At 38.4% G+C, this 20,000-nt stretch overlaps 1 protein-coding gene across 1 annotated transcript in view; it reads right to left on the bottom strand.

Annotated features, from left to right (window-relative positions):
• The window catches only part of LOC135089446 (glutamate receptor ionotropic, kainate glr-3-like), an 88,141-nt gene that overhangs the window by 65,223 nt on the left and 2,918 nt on the right, over positions 1-20,000 (bottom strand). The window contains exon 3 of the mRNA XM_063985024.1: positions 1,651-1,809. Coding sequence (XP_063841094.1) covers positions 1,651-1,809 — 159 coding nt within the window. The remainder of the gene's footprint in view (positions 1-1,650; positions 1,810-20,000) is intronic.

Here is a 20,000-nt window from a genome sequence, read left to right as displayed (position 1 = left end):
ATGCTTCAAAATAGTGGAAAAAAAAAGCTGTTAGTGTTTGAAAACTTCTGGCATAGTATATCAAATTTGTTGTAACGGAACTATTATTATTTTTAATTAATCCATTATATTTATTTATTTATTTATTTATTTATTTATTTATTTATTATTATAATGTCATTATTATTCTTTTTTTTCTAACTTAACAGCTTACCTCTTTTTCTTATTATTTTATTTATTTATTTATTTTATTTTTATTTATTTGTTTTTTACATTTTATTTATTTATTTATTTATTTATTTATTATTATTATTATTATTATTATTATTATTATTATTATTATTATTATTATTATTTTATTATATTTTTTTCATTTATTTATTTATTTATTTTTTTTTCAATCTACCTCTCATCAGAATGATTCCGGTTTGCAGGTTTCTTCAGGTTTTATTATGAACACTAATCATTCATCTGTCAACTTCTGCAGAAAAATCAGTTAGTCTTCAACTGCATGTGAGGAGCGAAGGTCATTCTACAGACTACCCTCCTAAATATATATAGGAAAATGGCATCTTCAAAACGGTGAGGCTGTAATTATTTAAGCGCTCAATAAAAAATAAGTATATCTCTACAGCAACTTAAGATTACATGAGTGGTATTTAGTGGAAGTCTCACATCTGAATTCTGTATTAGAATGACCATAATTTTAGGTTAAAATTTAGGTTACCATGTAGATATGACTTTAGTCAATACCCTCTTGTTTTTAGTAGTGTTTCCTCTCGCACGTTTTTAGTCCACATTTTTTTTAAGATCTGTGTATGTATGTATGTGTATGTGGCTGTTAATGTTCAATGGTAAATAAAACCAGTCAAAGCAGCTTGTAGATACGGACTGGTGGCTTTTCTAGTCAACATCTTAGTAGTTTTATTAGTTTTTCCTCTCAAACGCTTTATTTACTTTTTTATTCCAAATGTTTTAAGTGCTCTGTTCATGCGTCTATTATACTTGTAAATCAAGATCTCTTCAGTAACTGTACAAATGATGTACTACTCGCTGCCTCTTGATCAATAAACCTGTTATTATTATTATTATTATTATTATTATTATTATTATTATTATTATTATTATTATTATTATTATTATTATTATTATAGATAGGGAACATTCGTGTACGTACGTACCTTTTCTTTACTCACGCTTTATGTGTTCCTATATGTAACATTACTGAGTTTTTGTTTGTTTTTTTCTTTTCAGAGAAAGGTACAGAATGCCAATGAAGCTTTACACCTTCCTGAGGATTTGGACAAAAGAAAAGACTTGTTTAATGAGTTTCCAGAAGCTATCAGCCTGATGGATGAGGATTCTGACTGCGAGGAGGAACCGTATTGAGTTTTGGGTGCTCATCAGAGAACCAATTATTAGCTCCTGCTGAATTTCGAATAATTCGTCGTGAAGATGTTGAGCGAGTATAAGAATCAAATAATGAAATACAAGTCAAGTGGAGGCCACCATAGGAAAGGGAAACGTAAAGTAACATACACATCTAGAATAAACTTCCCTTGATCCTTCCTTTCATTATTTCCTTATGATCCTTCCTTTCATTATTTCCTCAATATTATCTCCTGTTTTCGTTTTTCTCTTATTCAATTCCTCTTGCTGTTTCTTCCTTACCTCCTTAGTGTAGGGCTTCACGAACCCTAAAAGATCCGATTCGAATATGGGTCTTCGGTATATGAGGGTCTGGAAGTCCATATATAAAGGAACACTGGCAACCATGGCTTGTAGACGCTCATCACTTATGGTAAGCGTTGTGCCAGTCATATCCACCTCCTGAGAGAGAGAGAGAGAGAGAGAGAGAGAGAGAGAGAGAGAGAGAGAGAGAGAGAATTGTACCCACGCATGTATGTTTATGTGGCTGTTAATGTTCAATGGTAAATAAAACCAGTTAAAGCAGCTTGTAGATAGGGACTGGTGGCGGGTTAGCTGGGCTCTGCTTGTATAAAAAAAAAAAAATGCAACCTTTTAGACAAGGTGATTATGCCTAACACTAGATTACAATAACACCGAAGAACATCGTGTGCCCACAACCAACAGAGTTAAATAAACAAAATTTAAAAATAGCAATGTGGTTTACCCACAAACTTTTATCTCCTACTTTCTTTAATTTTCCTAACTTTTCTTTCTTCTTCTGTCCAAACTCTATTCTTCACCATCTTTCTATCAGTTCAGTTCAGTCCACGCCAACTAGACCCAGCCTGAAGATGGATCTAGAAAGATACCATACCGCCATATGGACAAATACTCAGCAAACTTCCTGAACACCTCCGGAAGACGGGCCCTGGCACAGCGGTGACGGCTGGAAGTGAGGGTACCGGCGCAGCGGTCTGGGAGGAGCTGTGATGAAGTCTGTGTCTGTATTAATAAACATTTTGAAAGCTAAAAGTTACTCTCAAAGTAAACATTACTTTCAAAGTTTGCTCCTAACTCCTAAAAGGACTCTCAAAGCTTGCGAGTTTGCTCTCAAAGTGGGCGAAAGATAAAAGTACCTTGGAGGAACTTTTACAGAGTTAGGAGTGAAGTTTGCTTTGTCAACATGCATAGACATCTGAGTGTGTGTGTGTGTATATATATATATATATATATATATATATATATATATATATATATATATATATATATATATATATATATATATATATATATATATATATATATATATATATATATGTATATATATATATATATATATATATATATATATATATATATATATATATATATATATATATATATATATATATATATATATATATATATATATATATATATATATATATATATATATATATATATATATATATATATATATATATATATATATATATATATATATATATATATATATATATATATATATATATATATATATATATATATATATATATATATATATATATATATCATTATATATATCATTATATATATCATTATATATATCAAAAACCCAAACCAAAACCAGAACACCGTGGCGTGATCATTGCATTCCATCCCTGGCACACAATGTGTCCCTGCCATAGAAGCGGTCATATTTGTCTGTGAATGTCCTTTACAATGATTCGCGAACCTGGGATTCACTGTAATAGCCCTGAATAGCCAGTCAGCACCAGCTCCCCTCCTTGGCAAAACCCCACATACCACAGGAATCCTTATCAAAGTGCTGTTTAAACTTCCTAAATAACTCCTCAATCATGACCTTGGAAAGGTCATTCCCTTCCGCTCAGAGATAAACAATAAGCTTGGTCCCATCATTTTCCAAGCACGTGTCTAGCCTACCGGCTACCTTCCCTATCCCTGTCCTATGCTTCCTACCTCTGGCACAAAATGCACTAAGAGCCTGACCTATCTCCAAGCACAAGCACTCTCCCTTGGGGCAGGGTAACATCGTCCGTCCCCTCATTTCATCCCGTCACGTACACCTCCTTCGTCACTCCCTCCAACAAACACACTGAAGGGATTCTTGGTCTCCACGTGGCGCCCCTCGAGGTGAAGCCCCTTGGTAACTTTCATCCCTTTTGCGCCTTTGCACACAACCGACCATTGCTCTTCCGTCGCACTACTAGTTAAGGTGACGGCGGGGCCCGACCCTCCGTCAGGTGCTGAGATCCGCTCACAGAACTCAGCCTTCAGTTTTGAGATCCTCTCACGAAACTCAGCTTGCACCTTCGAGATCTTTCGATGGAACTCAGCCTCCACCTTTGTGACCTTAGCAATGAAACCCTCGAGAACAGGAGAACTAATACAAACAGACAACTCAGCAGCACCAAGCACCATCTCTACACTAGCTATACCGTCACATGTCGCAGACACGTCCGTTCGGTTTCTCGGTTTTATGTGAATTCTTTTTTAATGCTTTTGGTTTTGTGTAATTACCTTTAACGGTGTTTGCACCTCTGGTTTTATTGGTTTTGTATTTCTCTGTATCTGCTTTTAGTGATACTGCATTTTATGTATGCGCGCTATTGTAGTATGTATAGGTGTATATATGGTTATACGTATGTCACGGTTGTTTTTACCTGCTTATACATGCTTTTAGATGGCTCCCTTTACCTGTGCTTGTGTTAGGGTATTTACGTATCAGTTCTTAATTGTGTCTTATATTAATGTGTGTCACCACCCTCTGTGTGTGTCGTCACTGGAGGCTGCGTTATGATTCTTTTTGCAGTAGTTTTTATTGGGTTGTACTTTTATGAATGTTTTTATTTATTTATTTTTTTTTTATTTATTATTTTTTTTAATGGTTTTAAATGCTTCCCTTTAATTGTGGTTGTCTTATGCTTGCTTTGATTGGCGCTTGTATTTTTACTCTATATTTCTATTCGTTTTATTATTGATGTTACGTGTTTATTTATATTTGTGTTAACATTATTTTCGATCTTTTGGATATGAGCACGTCCTTTTCTTTTGGATTGTTGCTATGTTTTACTTATCATAGTATCGAGAAAGCACATTGCTTGGTGGCCACAGTGTATTATTGTGTCCATAAGTCAGATGGACCCCAACGTCTATTGCATATCAACGGAACCACGAAGCTCTCTCTCTCTCTCTCTCTCTCTCTCTCTCTCTCTCTCTCTCTCTCTCTCTCTCTCTCTCTCTCTCTCTCTCTCTCTCTCTCTTCCCTTTCTTTCCTTCAGCTCCGCTTTCTTCCTTTCTTTCCATCTTTCTCTCCCTTCGCATGTTCTTCCGTATCTTACTCCATTTTTCCTTTCTTGCCTTCTCTCTCTTCACCTCTTTCGTCTCCAATCTCTTCAACCTCCACTCTTTCCCTCTCTTCCTTTATCTCTCTTTTTTGGTCTCACTCCTTTTTTTCTTTCACCCATTCTTTCCTTCTTTCTTTTCTTCTTTCGCTATTTAATATCTACAGCTTAGTTAGGGTCCGTGGGTCTACTGCTGTTTGATAATTATATTACTTATTATCTCTCTTCCTCTGTTCCCCCCCCTCCTCCAGACACAAAGTTGCCTTCACTTACCTTACCTGGCTCATTAACTAAGCTCATGTGTAATTTGAGGAAGATTAACAATAACTGAGTTCCAGAGATTACTAGAAAAAAGGAATGAATGATAGAGAATACTAATTAACTCTTGCATTAGAGAAGAGGATAGAATTGGGATGGAAATTGCAAGTCGTGTGCAACGAGGCAGCCGAAAGAGGGGAGGCATACAGTTAGCAGGACGGAAAGAGCAGTCAGCGTGAAGATAGCAAGAGATGCAACATTGCGGCGATGAGAAATAAGCTGAAAACTAAGAGGATGGATAAAGTCCTTGTACAAAGTTGGCAGCTGGGGATGGGAGGAAAACTGGCGGAGACGACTCGGAAACTTCACTTCACAGAAGCTGTTTTAGCTAGAGATGAGATGTGATTAACTGATTAATGTAAGTTATGGCCCCGCAATATCGCGATCATATGGCACCGCTGCAAACCTTTAGAAGCAGCAAAGATTGCAGGTTAAAATATTGATATCATAAGACAAAATTAGGGTAAAGTAAAAATATTAAAAATCACTAAAATGTGAGCATAAAAAAAAAAATGGATGAACCAACAAAGGCTTAAGTTCTAGAAATGGGAGGGTTGGTATTATAATATACTGATTTATTAATCTAATTTATAGTCAGGGAATTCTTACCCCACTCATCGAGAAGAGTGAGTCTGGCGTTATTCGTTTCGTACCCAAGACACTGACCCCACTGACAGATGAATGTGAAGTTTCCAGCTAAGATTATTAGTAAAAGGCAGGCTGATGATGTTCAATGTAGAAAATGGGAATAGTTGAGTGTCACTGAAGTTATTTAGAAGATTGTGTTGAGTTGATAGACGGAAGAATTGAGTTTTTGAAAGAATGAACAAGTGGGTTTACTCTGCCCCCAATCAGAAATTTTAGAAAGGTCATAAGTTAGGAGTTTTGTGGCTTCTCTGGATGAGGTTTTAATTTCTGATGGAACTTACATCTATGAAAAAGCATTTAAAAATTATGGTGGCATCATCAGCATTAGACTGGATAGAACAAAAAAGTTTACTTAGAAAATCATTGATGAACGAATGCAAGAGAGAAAATGATAAAACCCTGAGGAACACCATTGTTAATAGACTTAGGAAAAGAACAGTGATCATCTACTAAAGCAGCGAGAGAACAGTCAGAAAAAGAAAAATAAACTTGAGACTGTCAAATGCTTATGATATTTTTTTTTTCTTTTATGTAGGAAGGACGCTGGCCAAAGGCAACAAAAGTCCAATAAAAAAAAAAAAAAAAAGCCCACTGAGATGCCAGTCCCAGAACAGGGTCCAAAGCGGTACTCAAAAATTCAAGGATGTGTCATGAAACCTCCCTCTTGAAGGAATTCAAGTCATAAGAAGCTGAAAATACAAAAGCAGGCAGAGAGTTGCAGAGTTTACCAGAGAAACGGATGAATGATTGAGAATACCGGGTAACTCTTGCATTAGAGAGGTAGATAGAATAGGGGTGAGAGAAAAAAGAAAGTCTAGTGCAGCGAGGCCGCGGGAGAAGGGTAGGCATGTAGTTAACAAGATTAGAAGAGCAGTTAGCATGAAAATGGCGGTAGAAGATGCAATATTGCGGCGATGAGAGAGAGGCTGAAGACAATCAGTTAGAGGAGAGGAGTTGATGAAACAAAAAGCAGTCACAGCCTGCTTACTAAAGACAACTCTCTTCCTTCATACAAAACTACATGCACTTGATTACACACACACCCTTCACTCAAATTTTCTAAATTAATATGGCGACCACTACACCAGCCGCGGAGGCCTCATTTGGGGAGAGGGACCACAAATGTCCCATTAATGTCTTTTATATGCCCCTCATCATTTTGTTCATTAACTTTTGCAATATTCGTTGTCTTAGATATAATTTTCAATTTCTAGAACACCACCTCTCCTCTATTAAACTTCATCCTTGTGAACTGTTCATGTTGACAAGTAGTTGGGTTTAGGAAGGGGGGATAAAAACCCAGGGAGGAGTTAGGATTCTTTTAATCTCTAACGTTTCGGCTGAATAGCCATCCTCAGAGAGACTGCCAGTCTCTCTGAGGATGGCTATTCAGCCGAAACGTTAGAGATTAAAAGAATCCTAACTCCTCCCTGGGTTTTTATGCCCCCTTCCTAAACCTAAACTTCATCCTCTTTTCCTCACTAAAAGAAAAGTTGAGGCAACTGACAGTAGCCCCCTTTCTCTTCCCTCCTACTTTCTCTATCCTCATTTTTAATCAAAAGCTGGATGTTGCGTCTATGTGCGCTATGACTTAATCTGCTCTCGTGCCCACGCTCTTGAATCTTCCGAGTTTTCCACCATCTGGCTAAGACTACAAAGTATCTCAAGCTAAATTTATTTGTGCAGGATACCTGAAACCTAACTCCTCTGATTATAAGAAATTCTTTGATAACTTAATATCCAAAGTGGAGCAGATTATAACTCTCTTCCATTTTTACAGAGATCTCCATTCTTGGAGACTTCAATATTCATCACCATCTTTGACTTTCCCCTCCCTTCACAGACCATCCTGGTGAACTAGCCTTTAACTTTCCTATCCTCCACGACCTACAGTAACTGGTGCAACACCCTACTCGTATTCCTGAGAGTCATTCTTGACCTTTTCCTAACCTCTAATCATTCTGCTTATGCTGTTACCCTTTCTTCTTCGTTGGGCTATATATATATATATATGTATATATATATATATATATATATATATATATATATATATATATATATATATATATATATATATATATATATATATATATATATATATATATATATATATATATATATATATATATATATATATATATATATATATATATATATATATATATATATATATATATATATATATATATATATATATATATATATATATATATATATATATATATATATATATATATATATATATATATATATATATATATATATATATATATATATATATATATGTAGGAAGGATACTGGCCAAGGGCAACAAAAATCTAATAAAAAAAATGCCCACTGAAATGCCAGTCCCTAAAAGGGTCAAAGCAGTGGTCAAAAATTGGTGGATAAGTGTCTTGAAACCTCCCTCTTGAAGGAATTCAAGTCATAGGAAGGTGGAAATACAGAAGCAGGCAAGGAGTTCCAGAGTTTACCAGAGAAAGGGATGAATGATTGAGAATACTGGTTAACTCTTGCGTTAGAGAGGTGGACAGAATAGGAGTGAGAGAAAGAAGAAAGTCTTGTGCAGCGAGGCCGCGGAAGGAGTGGAGGCATGCAGTTAGCAAGATCAGAAGAGCAGTTAGCATGAAAATAGCGGTAGAAGACAGCAAGAGATGCAACATTGCGGCGGTGAGAGAGAGGCTGAAGACAGTCAGTTAGAGGAGAGGAGTTGATGAGACGAAAAGCTTTTGATTCCACCCTGTCTAGAACAGCAGTATGAGTGGAACCCCCCCAGACATGTGAAGCATACTCCATACATGGACGGATAAGGCCCTTGTACAGAGTTAGCAGCTGGGGGGGTGAGAAAAACTGGCGGAGACGTCTCAGAACACCTAACTTCATAGAAGCCGTTTTAGCTAGAGATGAGATGTGAAGTTTCCAGTTCAGATTATAAGTAAAGGACAGACCGAGGATGTTCAGTGTAGAAGAGGGGGACAGTTGAGTGTCATTGAAGAAGAGGGGATAGTTGTCTGGAAGATTGTGTCGAGTTGATAGATGGAGGAATTGAGTTTTTGAGGCATTGAACAATACCAAGTTTGCTCTGCCCCAATCAGAAATTTTAGAAAGATCAGAAGTCAGGCGTTCTGTGGCTTCCCTGCGTGATATGTTTACCTCCTGAAGGGTTGGACGTCTATGAAAAGACGTGGAAAAGTGCAGGGTGGTATCATCAGCATAGGAGTGGATAGGACAAGAAGTTTGGTTTAGAAGATCATTAATGAATAATAAGAAGAGAGTGGGTGACAGGACAGAACCCTGAGGAACACCACAGTTAATAGATTTAGGAGAAGAACAATGACCGTCTACCACAGCAGCAATAGAACGGTCAGAAAGGAAACTTGAGATGAAGTTACAGAGAGAAGGATAGAAACCGTAGGAGGGTAGTTTGGAAATCAAAGCTTTGTGCCAGACTCTATCAAAGGCTTTTGATATGTCCAAGGCAACAGCAAAAGTTTCACCAAAGTCTCTAAAAGAGGATGACCAAGACTCAGTAAGGAAAGCCAGAAGATCACCAGTAGAGCGTCCTTGACGGAACCCATACTGGCGATCAGATAGAAGGTTGTGAAGTGATAGATGTTTAAGAATCTTCCTGTTGAGGATAGATTCAAAAACTTTAGATAAGCAGGAAATTAAAGCAATAGGACGGTAGTTTGAGGGATTAGAGCGGTCACCCTTTTTAGGAACAGGTTGAATGTAGGCAAACTTCCAGCAAGAAGGAAAGGTAGATGTTGACAGACAGAGCTGAAAGAGTTTGACTAGGCAAGGTGCAAGCACGGAGGCACAGTTTCGGAGAACAATAGGAGGGACCCCATCAGGTCCATAAGCCTTCTGAGGGTTTAGGCCAGCGAGGGCATGGAAAACATCATTACGAAGAATTTTAATACGAGGCATGAAGTAGTCAGAGGGTGGAGGAGAGGGAGGAACAAGCCCAGAATCATCCAAGGTAGAGTTTTTAGCAAAGGTTTGAGCAAAGAGTTCAGCTTTAGAAATAGATGTGATAGCAGTGGTGCCATCTGGTTGAAGTAGAGGAGGGAAAGAAGAAGAAGCAAAGTTATTGGAGATATTTTTGGCTAGATGCCAGAAATCACGAGGGGAGTTAGATCTTGAAAGGTTTTGACATTTTCTGTTAATGAAGGAGTTTTTGGCTAGTTGGAGAACAGACTTGGCATGGTTCCGGGCAGAAATATAAAGTGCATGAGATTCTGGTGAAGGAAGGCTTAAGTACCTTTTGTGGGCCACCTCTCTATCATGTATAGCACGAGAACAAGCTGTGTTAAACCAAGGTTTAGAAGGTTTAGGACGAGAAAAAGAGTGAGGAATGTACGCCTCCATGCCAGACACTATCACCTCTGTTATGCGCTCAGCACACAAAGACGGGTCTCTGACACGGAAGCAGTAGTCATTCCAAGGAAAATCAGCAAAATACCGCCTCAGGTCCCGCCAACTAGCAGAGGCAAAACGCCAGAGGCACCTTCGCTTAGGGGGATCCTGAGGAGGGATTGGAGTGATAGGACAAGATAAAGATATGAGATTGTGATCGGAGGAGCCCAACGGAGAAGAAAGGGTGACAGCATAAGCAGAAGGATTAGAGGTCAGGAAAAGGTCAAGAATGTTGGGCGTATCTCCAAGACGGTCAGGAATACGAGTAGGGTGTTGCACCAATTGCTCTAGGTCATGGAGGATAGCAAAGTTGTATATATATATATATATATATATATATATATATATATATATATATATATATATATATATATATATATATATATATATATATATATATATATATATATATATATATATATATATATATATATATATATATATATATATATATATATATATATATATATATATATATATATATATATATATATATATATATATATATATATATATATATATATATATATATATACACATACACGAAAAGGCACCTGTGCTTTAGGGGATCCTGAGGAGGGATTGCCCTATCGCTCCAGTCCCTCCTCAGGATTCCCTAAAGCACAGGTGCCTCTGGCATTTTGCCTCTGCTAATTGGGGGGGACCTGACAAAGTCTCTGTGTGCCAAGCAAATAGCAGAAATGATAGTGTCTGGCATGGAGGCGTACATTCCTCACTCTATCTCTCGACCTAAAGTTTGGTTTAACACAGCCTGTTCTTGTGCTATACATGATAGAGAGGAGTCTCATTAATGGTACTTGAGTCTTCCATCTCATGCGCTTTATATTTCTGCCCGGAATCATACCAAATATGTTCTCTAACTAGCCAAAAACTCCTTCATCGCTAGAAATTGTCAAAATCTTTCAAATCTAAATTCCGTCGTGACTTCTAGCGAAAAAAAAAAAAAATCTCCAGTAACTTTGCTTCTTCAACCTTAAGTCCTTTACTTCAATTTGATTGCACCACTGCCATCTCATATATTTCTAAAACTGAACTATTTGCTCAAACCTTAGCTAAAAACTCTACCTTGGGTGATTCAGGGCTTGTTCCTCTCTCTCTCTCTCCTCCACCCTCCGCCTACTTCATACTACTCATAAAGATTCTCCGCAGTGATGTTTTCCCTGCTCTCGCTGGCCTAAACCCTCGGAAGGCTTATGGACCTGATGGGGTACCTCCTATTGTTCTCCGAAACTGTGCATTCGTGCTTGTCAAACTCTTTCAACTCTGTCTATTAACATCTACCTTTTCTTCTTGCTGGAAGCTTGCCTATATTCAGCCTGTTCCTAAAAAAAGATGACTTTTCCAGTCCCTCATACTGCCATCTTATTGCTTTAATTTCATGGCTATCTAAAGTTTTTAAATCTATCCTCAAGAAGATTATTAAATATCTATCACTTAAAACCTATCTGTTCACCAGTATGGGCTTCAAGGATGGTTCTACTGGTGATCTTGTGGCTTTCCTTACTGAGTCTTGGTTATCCTCTTTTGGAGATTTTGGTGAAACTTTTGCTGTTGCCTTAGACATATCAAAAATTTTTGATAGAGTCTGCCACTAAGCTTTGGTTTCCAAACTACCTTCCTCCTGGTTCTATCCTTCTTTCTGCAACTTCAAGTCTCATTTCTCACTGTTCCATTGCTGCTGTGGTAGACAGTCATTGTTCTTCTCCTAAATCTATTAACAGTGGTGTTCCTTAGAGTTCTGTCCTATCATTCACCATCTTATTATTCATCAAGGACCTAAACCAAACTTCTTGTCTTATCCACTCCTACGCTGATGATACAACCCTGCACTTTTCCACGTCTTTTCGTAGATATCTACCCATTAAGGAATTCACGCAGGGAATACACAGAACGCTTGACTTCGGATCTCTCTAAAATTTCTGTTTAAGTCAGAGCAAACTTAGTATTGTTCAATACTTCAAAAACTCAATTCTTCCATTTGTCATCTCGACACAACCTTCCAGAAAACTATCCACTTTACTTCAGTGACACTCAACTGGCCCCCTCTTCTACGATGAACATCTTCGGTCTGTCCTTTACTTATAATCTAAACCGGAAACTCCACATCTCATCTCTAGCTTAAACAACTTCTATGAAGTTCGGTGTTCTGAGTCGTTTCCGCCAATTTTTTTTCATTCCCCCCTTAGCTACTAACTCTGTACAAGGGGCTTATCTCTCCATGAATGGAGTATGCTTCACATGTATGGGGGATTCCACTCATAGCGCCCTTTTAGACAGGGTAGAATGAGAAGCTTTTCGTCTTATCATTTCCTCTCCTCTAAGTGGCTGTTGTCATGTTATTGGCCGAGTTTACCTTGAATGGGATCACGTTTTCTTAGTATCCCCCGCGTTCCGGTTACCTGCCTTTCGGACATTATCCTTATTATTGGTTATATCATGTAGTATTATTATCTTCATAATTTAAGTTCTCTATATTTTTGAATGTATAAGGGAGGATTTATAATTAGAGACGTCGCAGTGAGGCTGGTAGATACCTATCAGCGCCAGCATTTTTAATTGTCTCCGATTTCCTGGGGCAAAGGGGTGTCTTAGCTAAATTTGAAATCGATGTGCAGGAAAAGTACAGCATGAATTGCTGCACAAGTGTATCTAAAATTAAAAACATAACCCTTAATATTAATATTCTTACTTACTGGTGTATGATAAGGCTTTGTTAATTGAATTATAAGATAAAACTAAAAATAGGTAATGATTTTTTTTTTAAGTAAGTATGAACAGTAAAAATAAAAGGATGTTGATTTCGGCTTGTGCATTTTATCTGGGAATGTTGAAAAATATCAGATATCACTGACACGTCCTGTATATGAAAGTAATCAGTGAAATAAAAAAAAGAACAGCACCGCTGGCGGACGTACGACGTACTTATCTTGATCAAGATTCTTCAGTTAAAGAAAACGCCGCGTGCCGTTAGGAAGGAGTGTAAAGTGTAAACAATAGCCTCTCAGTTCTGCCGATACAAAGGCCTTTACCTTGCTTTACTATATCCAGAATAGGGTATAGCTCGTTCTTTCGGGAATTTTCTTAATTCCGCTATAGTCCATGATTGTGGCGGTGATATATCCATTGTGCAGGGTAGTCGAGTAAGCGTGGTCCTGTGTTTTGGTTTGCTCGCTGCCCAATTACCCGAGGATAGTGATCGTACCGCAAAAATAAAGTCTCTGATACAAAATTATATTTTCTTTACATTAAATGGATTTGCCTGTTGTTTAGTACATGAAAATGCAAGTATATATTAGTATACTTCCATTGAGGTCAAAAGAAAATTACAGATTGCCTGCCTTGATACACTTATAGGCTCTTTTAAGAATATCATCTGAAATTATGAATAGAGGCTCAAACAATGTCATGTGCTGTCAGTTATCACGAAATTAATTGACTTAAAATTCAGACGCATTACTGTGCAACGATACACCTTTGTAAACTTGTAAAACCTTGCCCCAAAAAGTATTTATTTTCCGGCGAGAATTAAAAATTCTGGCGCTATCTGGTATCAAAACGCTCACTGCGACGTCTCTAATTGAGGTGGAAATATGTTGAAAACGAGGGGAGCTTGAGTGGGCAACAACACATTCTAAGGATGAGAAGGCAGAGCGCCTTAGGTCGTGAGGTATATCGGAGGGAAGGCGTCTCTCAGGGAAGAATCTTGGTGTGGGTTGGTGATGGAGTGGTGTGTGGAGGTATTAGTGGTGTAGCGGTATAACCATGATATCCAGGATCAGGTTAGTGAGTCTTTTGTGGTACCAAGAGCTCTTGTCCGCTGAAATTCGGTTGTTGAGTTGTGCTGGTGACGCTGTTCGAAGGGGTCATAGGTCAAACTTGCAGCCATTTTGTGAGTGGAGATTGTGGTGTTGACCTTGGAAGCTGGTGTTGTGGTGTGTTGGTGATTTTGGGGATGATGTTATGGTGTTATGGGTAATCTTTGGTGATGATGGTAATCTCTTGTGACGCTTGAGGAGGTGAAATACGGGAATTATTGTCTGGGGACGCGGTAATGGCGTCTGAGTAAATTCCTGCGGTTGAGGGGAATATTTCTGTGACTGGTGGAGGTGTAAACGGGTTCTGGTGTTGTGTGAAGTGATGAGAACGTCATGTAGCAACGTGTACTATCTCATGTTGTTTGTGAATTATTATTAGTATTAATATATGTGCTTGTAACAGAATAATCGTGTTTTCTACTCCCCCAACATTGATATGGTATTAGAGGTTATTCCAGGTGTGCTGTGTCAAGGTAAAGGTAGAGTGAGAGGGTGTACTTCTGGCGATTTCGGATAGGTCGGATAGGCATTCGAAGCCTTTAAAAATCCAGACCTTTAAAACTTTCCGGGATCAGTGTAACGTCCACTTTCTTGGAAAGATAACCGGGATCGTATGATCGTAAGGAAGTAAGCGATCGTGACACTGTCCTCAGCCTCGTTCTCATTGCTGCACTGTTGCATCTCTTGCTCGCTTCTGCAGCTATTTTTCATGCCAATTGCTCTTCTGATCTTGCTAATTGCATGCCTTTCCTCTTCCCGCGGCCGTGTTGTTAACAAGTCGCTGGCAAGTCAGGGGCGAGTTACGTAAACCCATTGGGGCACGGAGCTACCCAAAATGACCTGATGGCGTAGAAAAGGCAGTATTCTCACGGCCACTGGTCTCACGGTAACTTAAAACAGGAAAAGGATAATGGCCAGGGACGCCCATAGAATTAACTTTGCAAAATTCAACTACAACACGATAAGAACCATCTTTCTTTGGGACCAAGAACAGCGGTGAATTCCATGGAGAATGTGATTCTTTAATGATACCGTCTTTCAGCATTTCATCAATTAAATCCTGAAGAGTAGTGCGTTGAATGTGAGGCAAACGATAGGGAGTACAAAAGAAAGATGTGTATCAGGTTTTTACTGAATGTGATGTGCAATACTCTCTGTGACACCTAGTGGTTCATTTGGCAAAGCAACAGCCAGTTTTTGCTTTATAAGCAAATTGAGGACAAGAGACTTTGCTGTCGGGAAATCCAACACCTTAACATGAGCTGAAAACTGAGAAACGAGATCAGCAGCGTCATGAAAAATATCTGTGTTAGGGGAAACAGAAAAAAATAAGGAGTGGAAAGTCATGAAAGAACCTACTGTCGCAGTCTTCAAAAGAACCAAAAAGTACGCCGCTCTTGAGAGAAATCAGGGCACCGGTTAGGTTAGTTACTAAGACATTAGTTACATGACCATCACAGACGCAGGAAAGAGTACTCTCAAGAGCCACACGGACGGGAAGGTGAACAGCACTCATAGGACCCACAGGGTGATCCCCAATCACAACGGCAAAACAAACATCCCCAGAAAAGACTGAACGTTTTGACTCTGTAAAATGAGGCAATGATGAACCGTGATCTATTGAATGTGAATGCTGGGAAGTGTGAACAGGAGATTGAGAGGCTAAGAGTGGAGCCGTTATGTCCATTGCAGAGATAACATTATCCTTTTAGGAAATAGCATGATGTGGAAAAACATCTATACCATGAGTCACACGCGAATCAAGTCTTAAAAGACAAAAAACAGAGGTTACAAATGATTTTGCCTCAAATGGCGTGTTTTGCAAGAGACAAAGAGAGAACAACTGTGCCAAGAACATGTAAGGGAGAACCTTGTACACTGAAAAGATTATTATCAGCAGGCTATAAGGCAAGGTTAAGTATATCCTTAAATTTGGAAAAGGCCTGGACATTCATTAAATTACAAGAAGCACCAGTATCAACTCCCAAGGAAAAAGGAGTGTCTCACAAAAAACACTGATATACTTGAATACCTTGAGAAGGGAAAGAGATTGTTTAGAAAAGACGGCAGCCCAGGTACTATTCTTTCCCGTTTCGAAAGTTGCTTCTCTGAAAATCTGACTGAGAGGTCGTAACAGCTCACCTCAATTCCAGATTTTCTAAATATTCCTTTGTCGTGTGATTACCCAGGTCATGAACAATACAGAATTTAGACTGATGATCAAGAGCCATGCTAGGTCTCTGAGCTGGAGACGATATGCGCGTATAACGTGTCTGACCAGAGGAGTGAAAGTGAACACGAACAGGTGATGACGGTTTAAAGTTCAGTGTGGCCTGAAAACTGCTTAGTAGGCACATTCCTAGAAGTTCCGTGGCGCTCAGCTGGATGCGATGAACGAGTAGACTTAAGAACATAGAAATAAGGGAAGCTACAAGAGGCCACCAGGCTTACACGTGGCAGTCCCTGTACCTACCTATTTCCACCTATCATTCCCATCCATAAACCCCTCTAATTTCTTAAAGCTCCCTAATGTCTTAGCACTAACAACATGATTACTGAGTCCGTTCCATTCACTTACCACTCTGTTTGAGAACCAATTTCTTCCTATCTCTTTCTTAAACCTAAATTTTTCAAGCTTGAACCCGTTATTTCTTGTTCTGTCCTTGTTGCTGATCCTAAGCATTCTGCTTACGTCCCCCTTAACCTACGTCTCTCTAAAGAATGTAAATTTAACAGCTTCAATTTTGCTCGTAAGGAATACTCCTCATCCCCTGTATCCTTTTAGTCATTCTCCTCTGTACTGATTCTAATAGACCTATATCCTTCCTGTAATGTGGGGACGACAGCTGCACAGTGTAGTCTGGATGAGGTCTGACCAGCGCCTAATAAAACTTTAATTCAGGCCTTCTACTCTTCTACTTTTAACACTCCTAAAAATTAATCCTAATACCCTATTTGTCCTGTTTCTGGTCTCTATGCATTGCTTTTCTAGACGGAGTTCAGAGCTAGCTATAACTCCTAAATTTTTTTCGTACCTTGAACCTACCAGAGTTTCGTTGTTTATTGTGTACATACTGTGTGGGTTTTCTCTACTTACGCTAAATACTTTGGACTTGTTGATATTAACAATGCATTTGCCATCTCTCCATCCATTCATTCATACAATCTAAATCAGCCTACAAGGCGATGGCATCCGATTCTGACCTAATTAATCTACCTATCTTTGTCATCCACAAATTTTCTAACATCACTACTAATTCCACTATCCAAGTCTTTGATATATATTAAAAAACAAGAATGGCCCTAATACTGATCCCTGTAGCACCCCACTAATTACATTACCCCAATCGGATTTAGAGCCTTTTTTTTATGTAGGAGGGACACTGGTCAAAAGCAACAAAAAAAAAAAAAAACGCACTAAGACGTCATCTGTTCGTCCATTCATTCATTCTATCTAAATCTGCCTGCAAGGCGATGGCATCCGATTCTGACCTAATTAATATATCTATTTTTGTGTCATCCGCAAATTTACTAACATCACTACTAATTCCAGTATCCAAGTCATTGATATATATTAAAAACACCCCACTAATTACATGACCCCACTCGGATTTAGAGCCTTTTTTTTTATGTAGGAGGGACACTGGCCAAGAGCAACACAAATAAAAAAAAAAAAAAAAAAAAACACTGAAATGCCAGTCCCAGAAAAGGGTCAAAAGCGTTGATCAAAAATTGAAGGATAAGTGTCTTGACTTGAAGGATAAGTGTCTATGACTTGAAGGAATTCAAGTCATAGTAAGGTGAGAGGAAAGAAGATGGTGTTCCAGATATTACCAGAGAAATGGATGAATGATTGACCCCTGTGGCACCCCACTAATTATATGACCTTAGTCGGATTTAGAGCCTTTTCTTTTCTTTTCTTTTCTTTTTGTGTGTGTGTAGCAGGGACACTAGCCAAGGACAAAAAAAAAAAAAAAAAAAAAACATTGAGATGCCAGTCCCAGAAAAGGGGCCAAAGCAGTAGTCAAAAATTGAAGGATAAGTGTCTTGAAACCTCCATCTTGAAGGAATTCAAGTCAATGATGGATGGGTGAATGGGTTGTAGGTAAGCGTGTGGATAGATGGATGGATGGGAGGGTGAGTGGGGTAGGTGTTTGAATGACTTCAGTAAGGAATTTGACAGGGTATCCCATAGGAGACATAAAGTACAACAATCTCACGGCATTGAAGTTCTGAGCTGGATCAAGCTTAACTTTAGTTAAAAAAAAATAAATAAATAAATAAATAAGTAAATAGTGTTAAGTCTCAAGGCTGGGTAAATGATTGTGTGGATAGTTAGGTAGGTAGATGGGTGGATAGATAAGTGGGTGGATAGGTGGTAAGTGGGTGGATGAATGAATGGTTGGATACATATATGGATGGATGAATAGATGAATCGGGAATCAATGGTTGGTTGGATGGGTAAGTGGATTGGCGGTGGTTGATTAGTTGAGTGGATGGGTGGATGTGGTTCAATAAGCAGGTGGATAACTTGGTTAGATGTGTACTGATGCTGCCTTCACGAAGCCTTTTGTCAAGGTGTCTGAGTCTAGAGATATTTTGGGTACCAAACGTCCTAAAGCCTATTTGGACTTAGGCCAATCTATCTTTAAGATCATTTGACTTGATGCATGATATGACCTGAGTGTCATCCGGTTCAGTACTAAATGACTTGCTCCCCTCAAATGCAAGAATTAATCAGTATTCTCAATCATTCATCCCTCTTCCTATGACTTGAAGATTTTTAAAAGTGAGGTTTCGAGACACCCTACATCCTACGAGAGATCCTACATTTTTTTATTATCCTTTTAACCTTTATTTAGAAAATAGCACTATCAGTCGGCCTATTTTTGCGAATATTTTGATTACCTTGTCCATTGCACCTCTGCATAAAATAAGTAAATAAATTGTTATGGGTGTGGCAAAATTATGTTATGTTACGTAAGCCCTGCTATTGTTGTGTAAATCCTTATTGGGATTGTGAGTTCTGGCGAGAGGAGAGGAAGTGTGTCATTGCTCGTGATCGTTTTTTTTTTTTTTTTCTTCTTCTTTATAGTATCTTTTCATAGGTAGACACAGTACTGGATTTCCTATTTTTTTTCCCTTATCTCATGAAGCTGTAGCGAGCTGAGATTGGGGACTAGGACAGGATATGAGTCTTACGCAAGCATAAAATAAGTAAATTCCAGCCAGCACCCAGAGATTCTCCAGAATAATTTATTAGAGGTTCCATTGAGAAGCTGCTCGGCGGGATACGTCCTTCGTCCCGTTCCCCCGCCTCACACTGGCCAGACTATGAGAACGCATCTCATCCCGGTGCCAGGAGAGAGATTCGGAAGAGGTAGTCGGTGGTTTGGTTTCGTAGGAGAAGGTTTTGTCTCGTTTTGTGAAAGCTGGCCAGTCGAGTAATTGTTTTTCATGTCATACATTACTTGTGTGAGGAGACTGGGGATTAGAGCTATACCTCACGGTCAAGTACTTTGTATCGGCCTTTGTTAGAGGTCTAATCGACTTCTCTCATTGTCCCTCGCTGCGTAGAGTGATTTTTTATTTATTTATTTATTTATATATCTATTTATTTTATTTATTTATTTTTGTTTATTTTATTTGTTTTTTTTTATTTACTTATTTATTTATTTATTTATTTATTTTTGCGTGTGTGTGTGTATACTTACCCCTTCGGAGTCCTTTGTCTACTTGGATCGTGTTCTGTATAGTATGAGTTGACTTTTTTGTGTAGTGTTATTGATGTTAAATGCTACTAGCTTTTCTTGGTGTCTTTGTGTGTGTGTGATATAATAGCCAGAGGATAAATCGTTCTTTACTGCTGTTTCGTGTTTAGCGTCTCTTTTTCTCACCAGACTAGTCCATTTGTAGGAGACGAGGTCTCTCTTCTGAGAGATTTGAGATGAGCTGAGCTCGGACCTGAGTGCTGTAATATTCTGGAGAGCAGTTATGTGGTGAGATTGAGTTCCAACGGGCTGTTACACGGGCGCGTATCATGTCT

Source organism: Scylla paramamosain, chromosome 33, assembly GCF_035594125.1.
Source record: "Scylla paramamosain isolate STU-SP2022 chromosome 33, ASM3559412v1, whole genome shotgun sequence".
Classification (NCBI taxonomy): domain Eukaryota; kingdom Metazoa; phylum Arthropoda; class Malacostraca; order Decapoda; family Portunidae; genus Scylla; species Scylla paramamosain.
The sequence above is the reverse complement of the archived record's forward strand: the minus strand, read 5'-3'. Positions and strand labels throughout refer to the sequence as shown.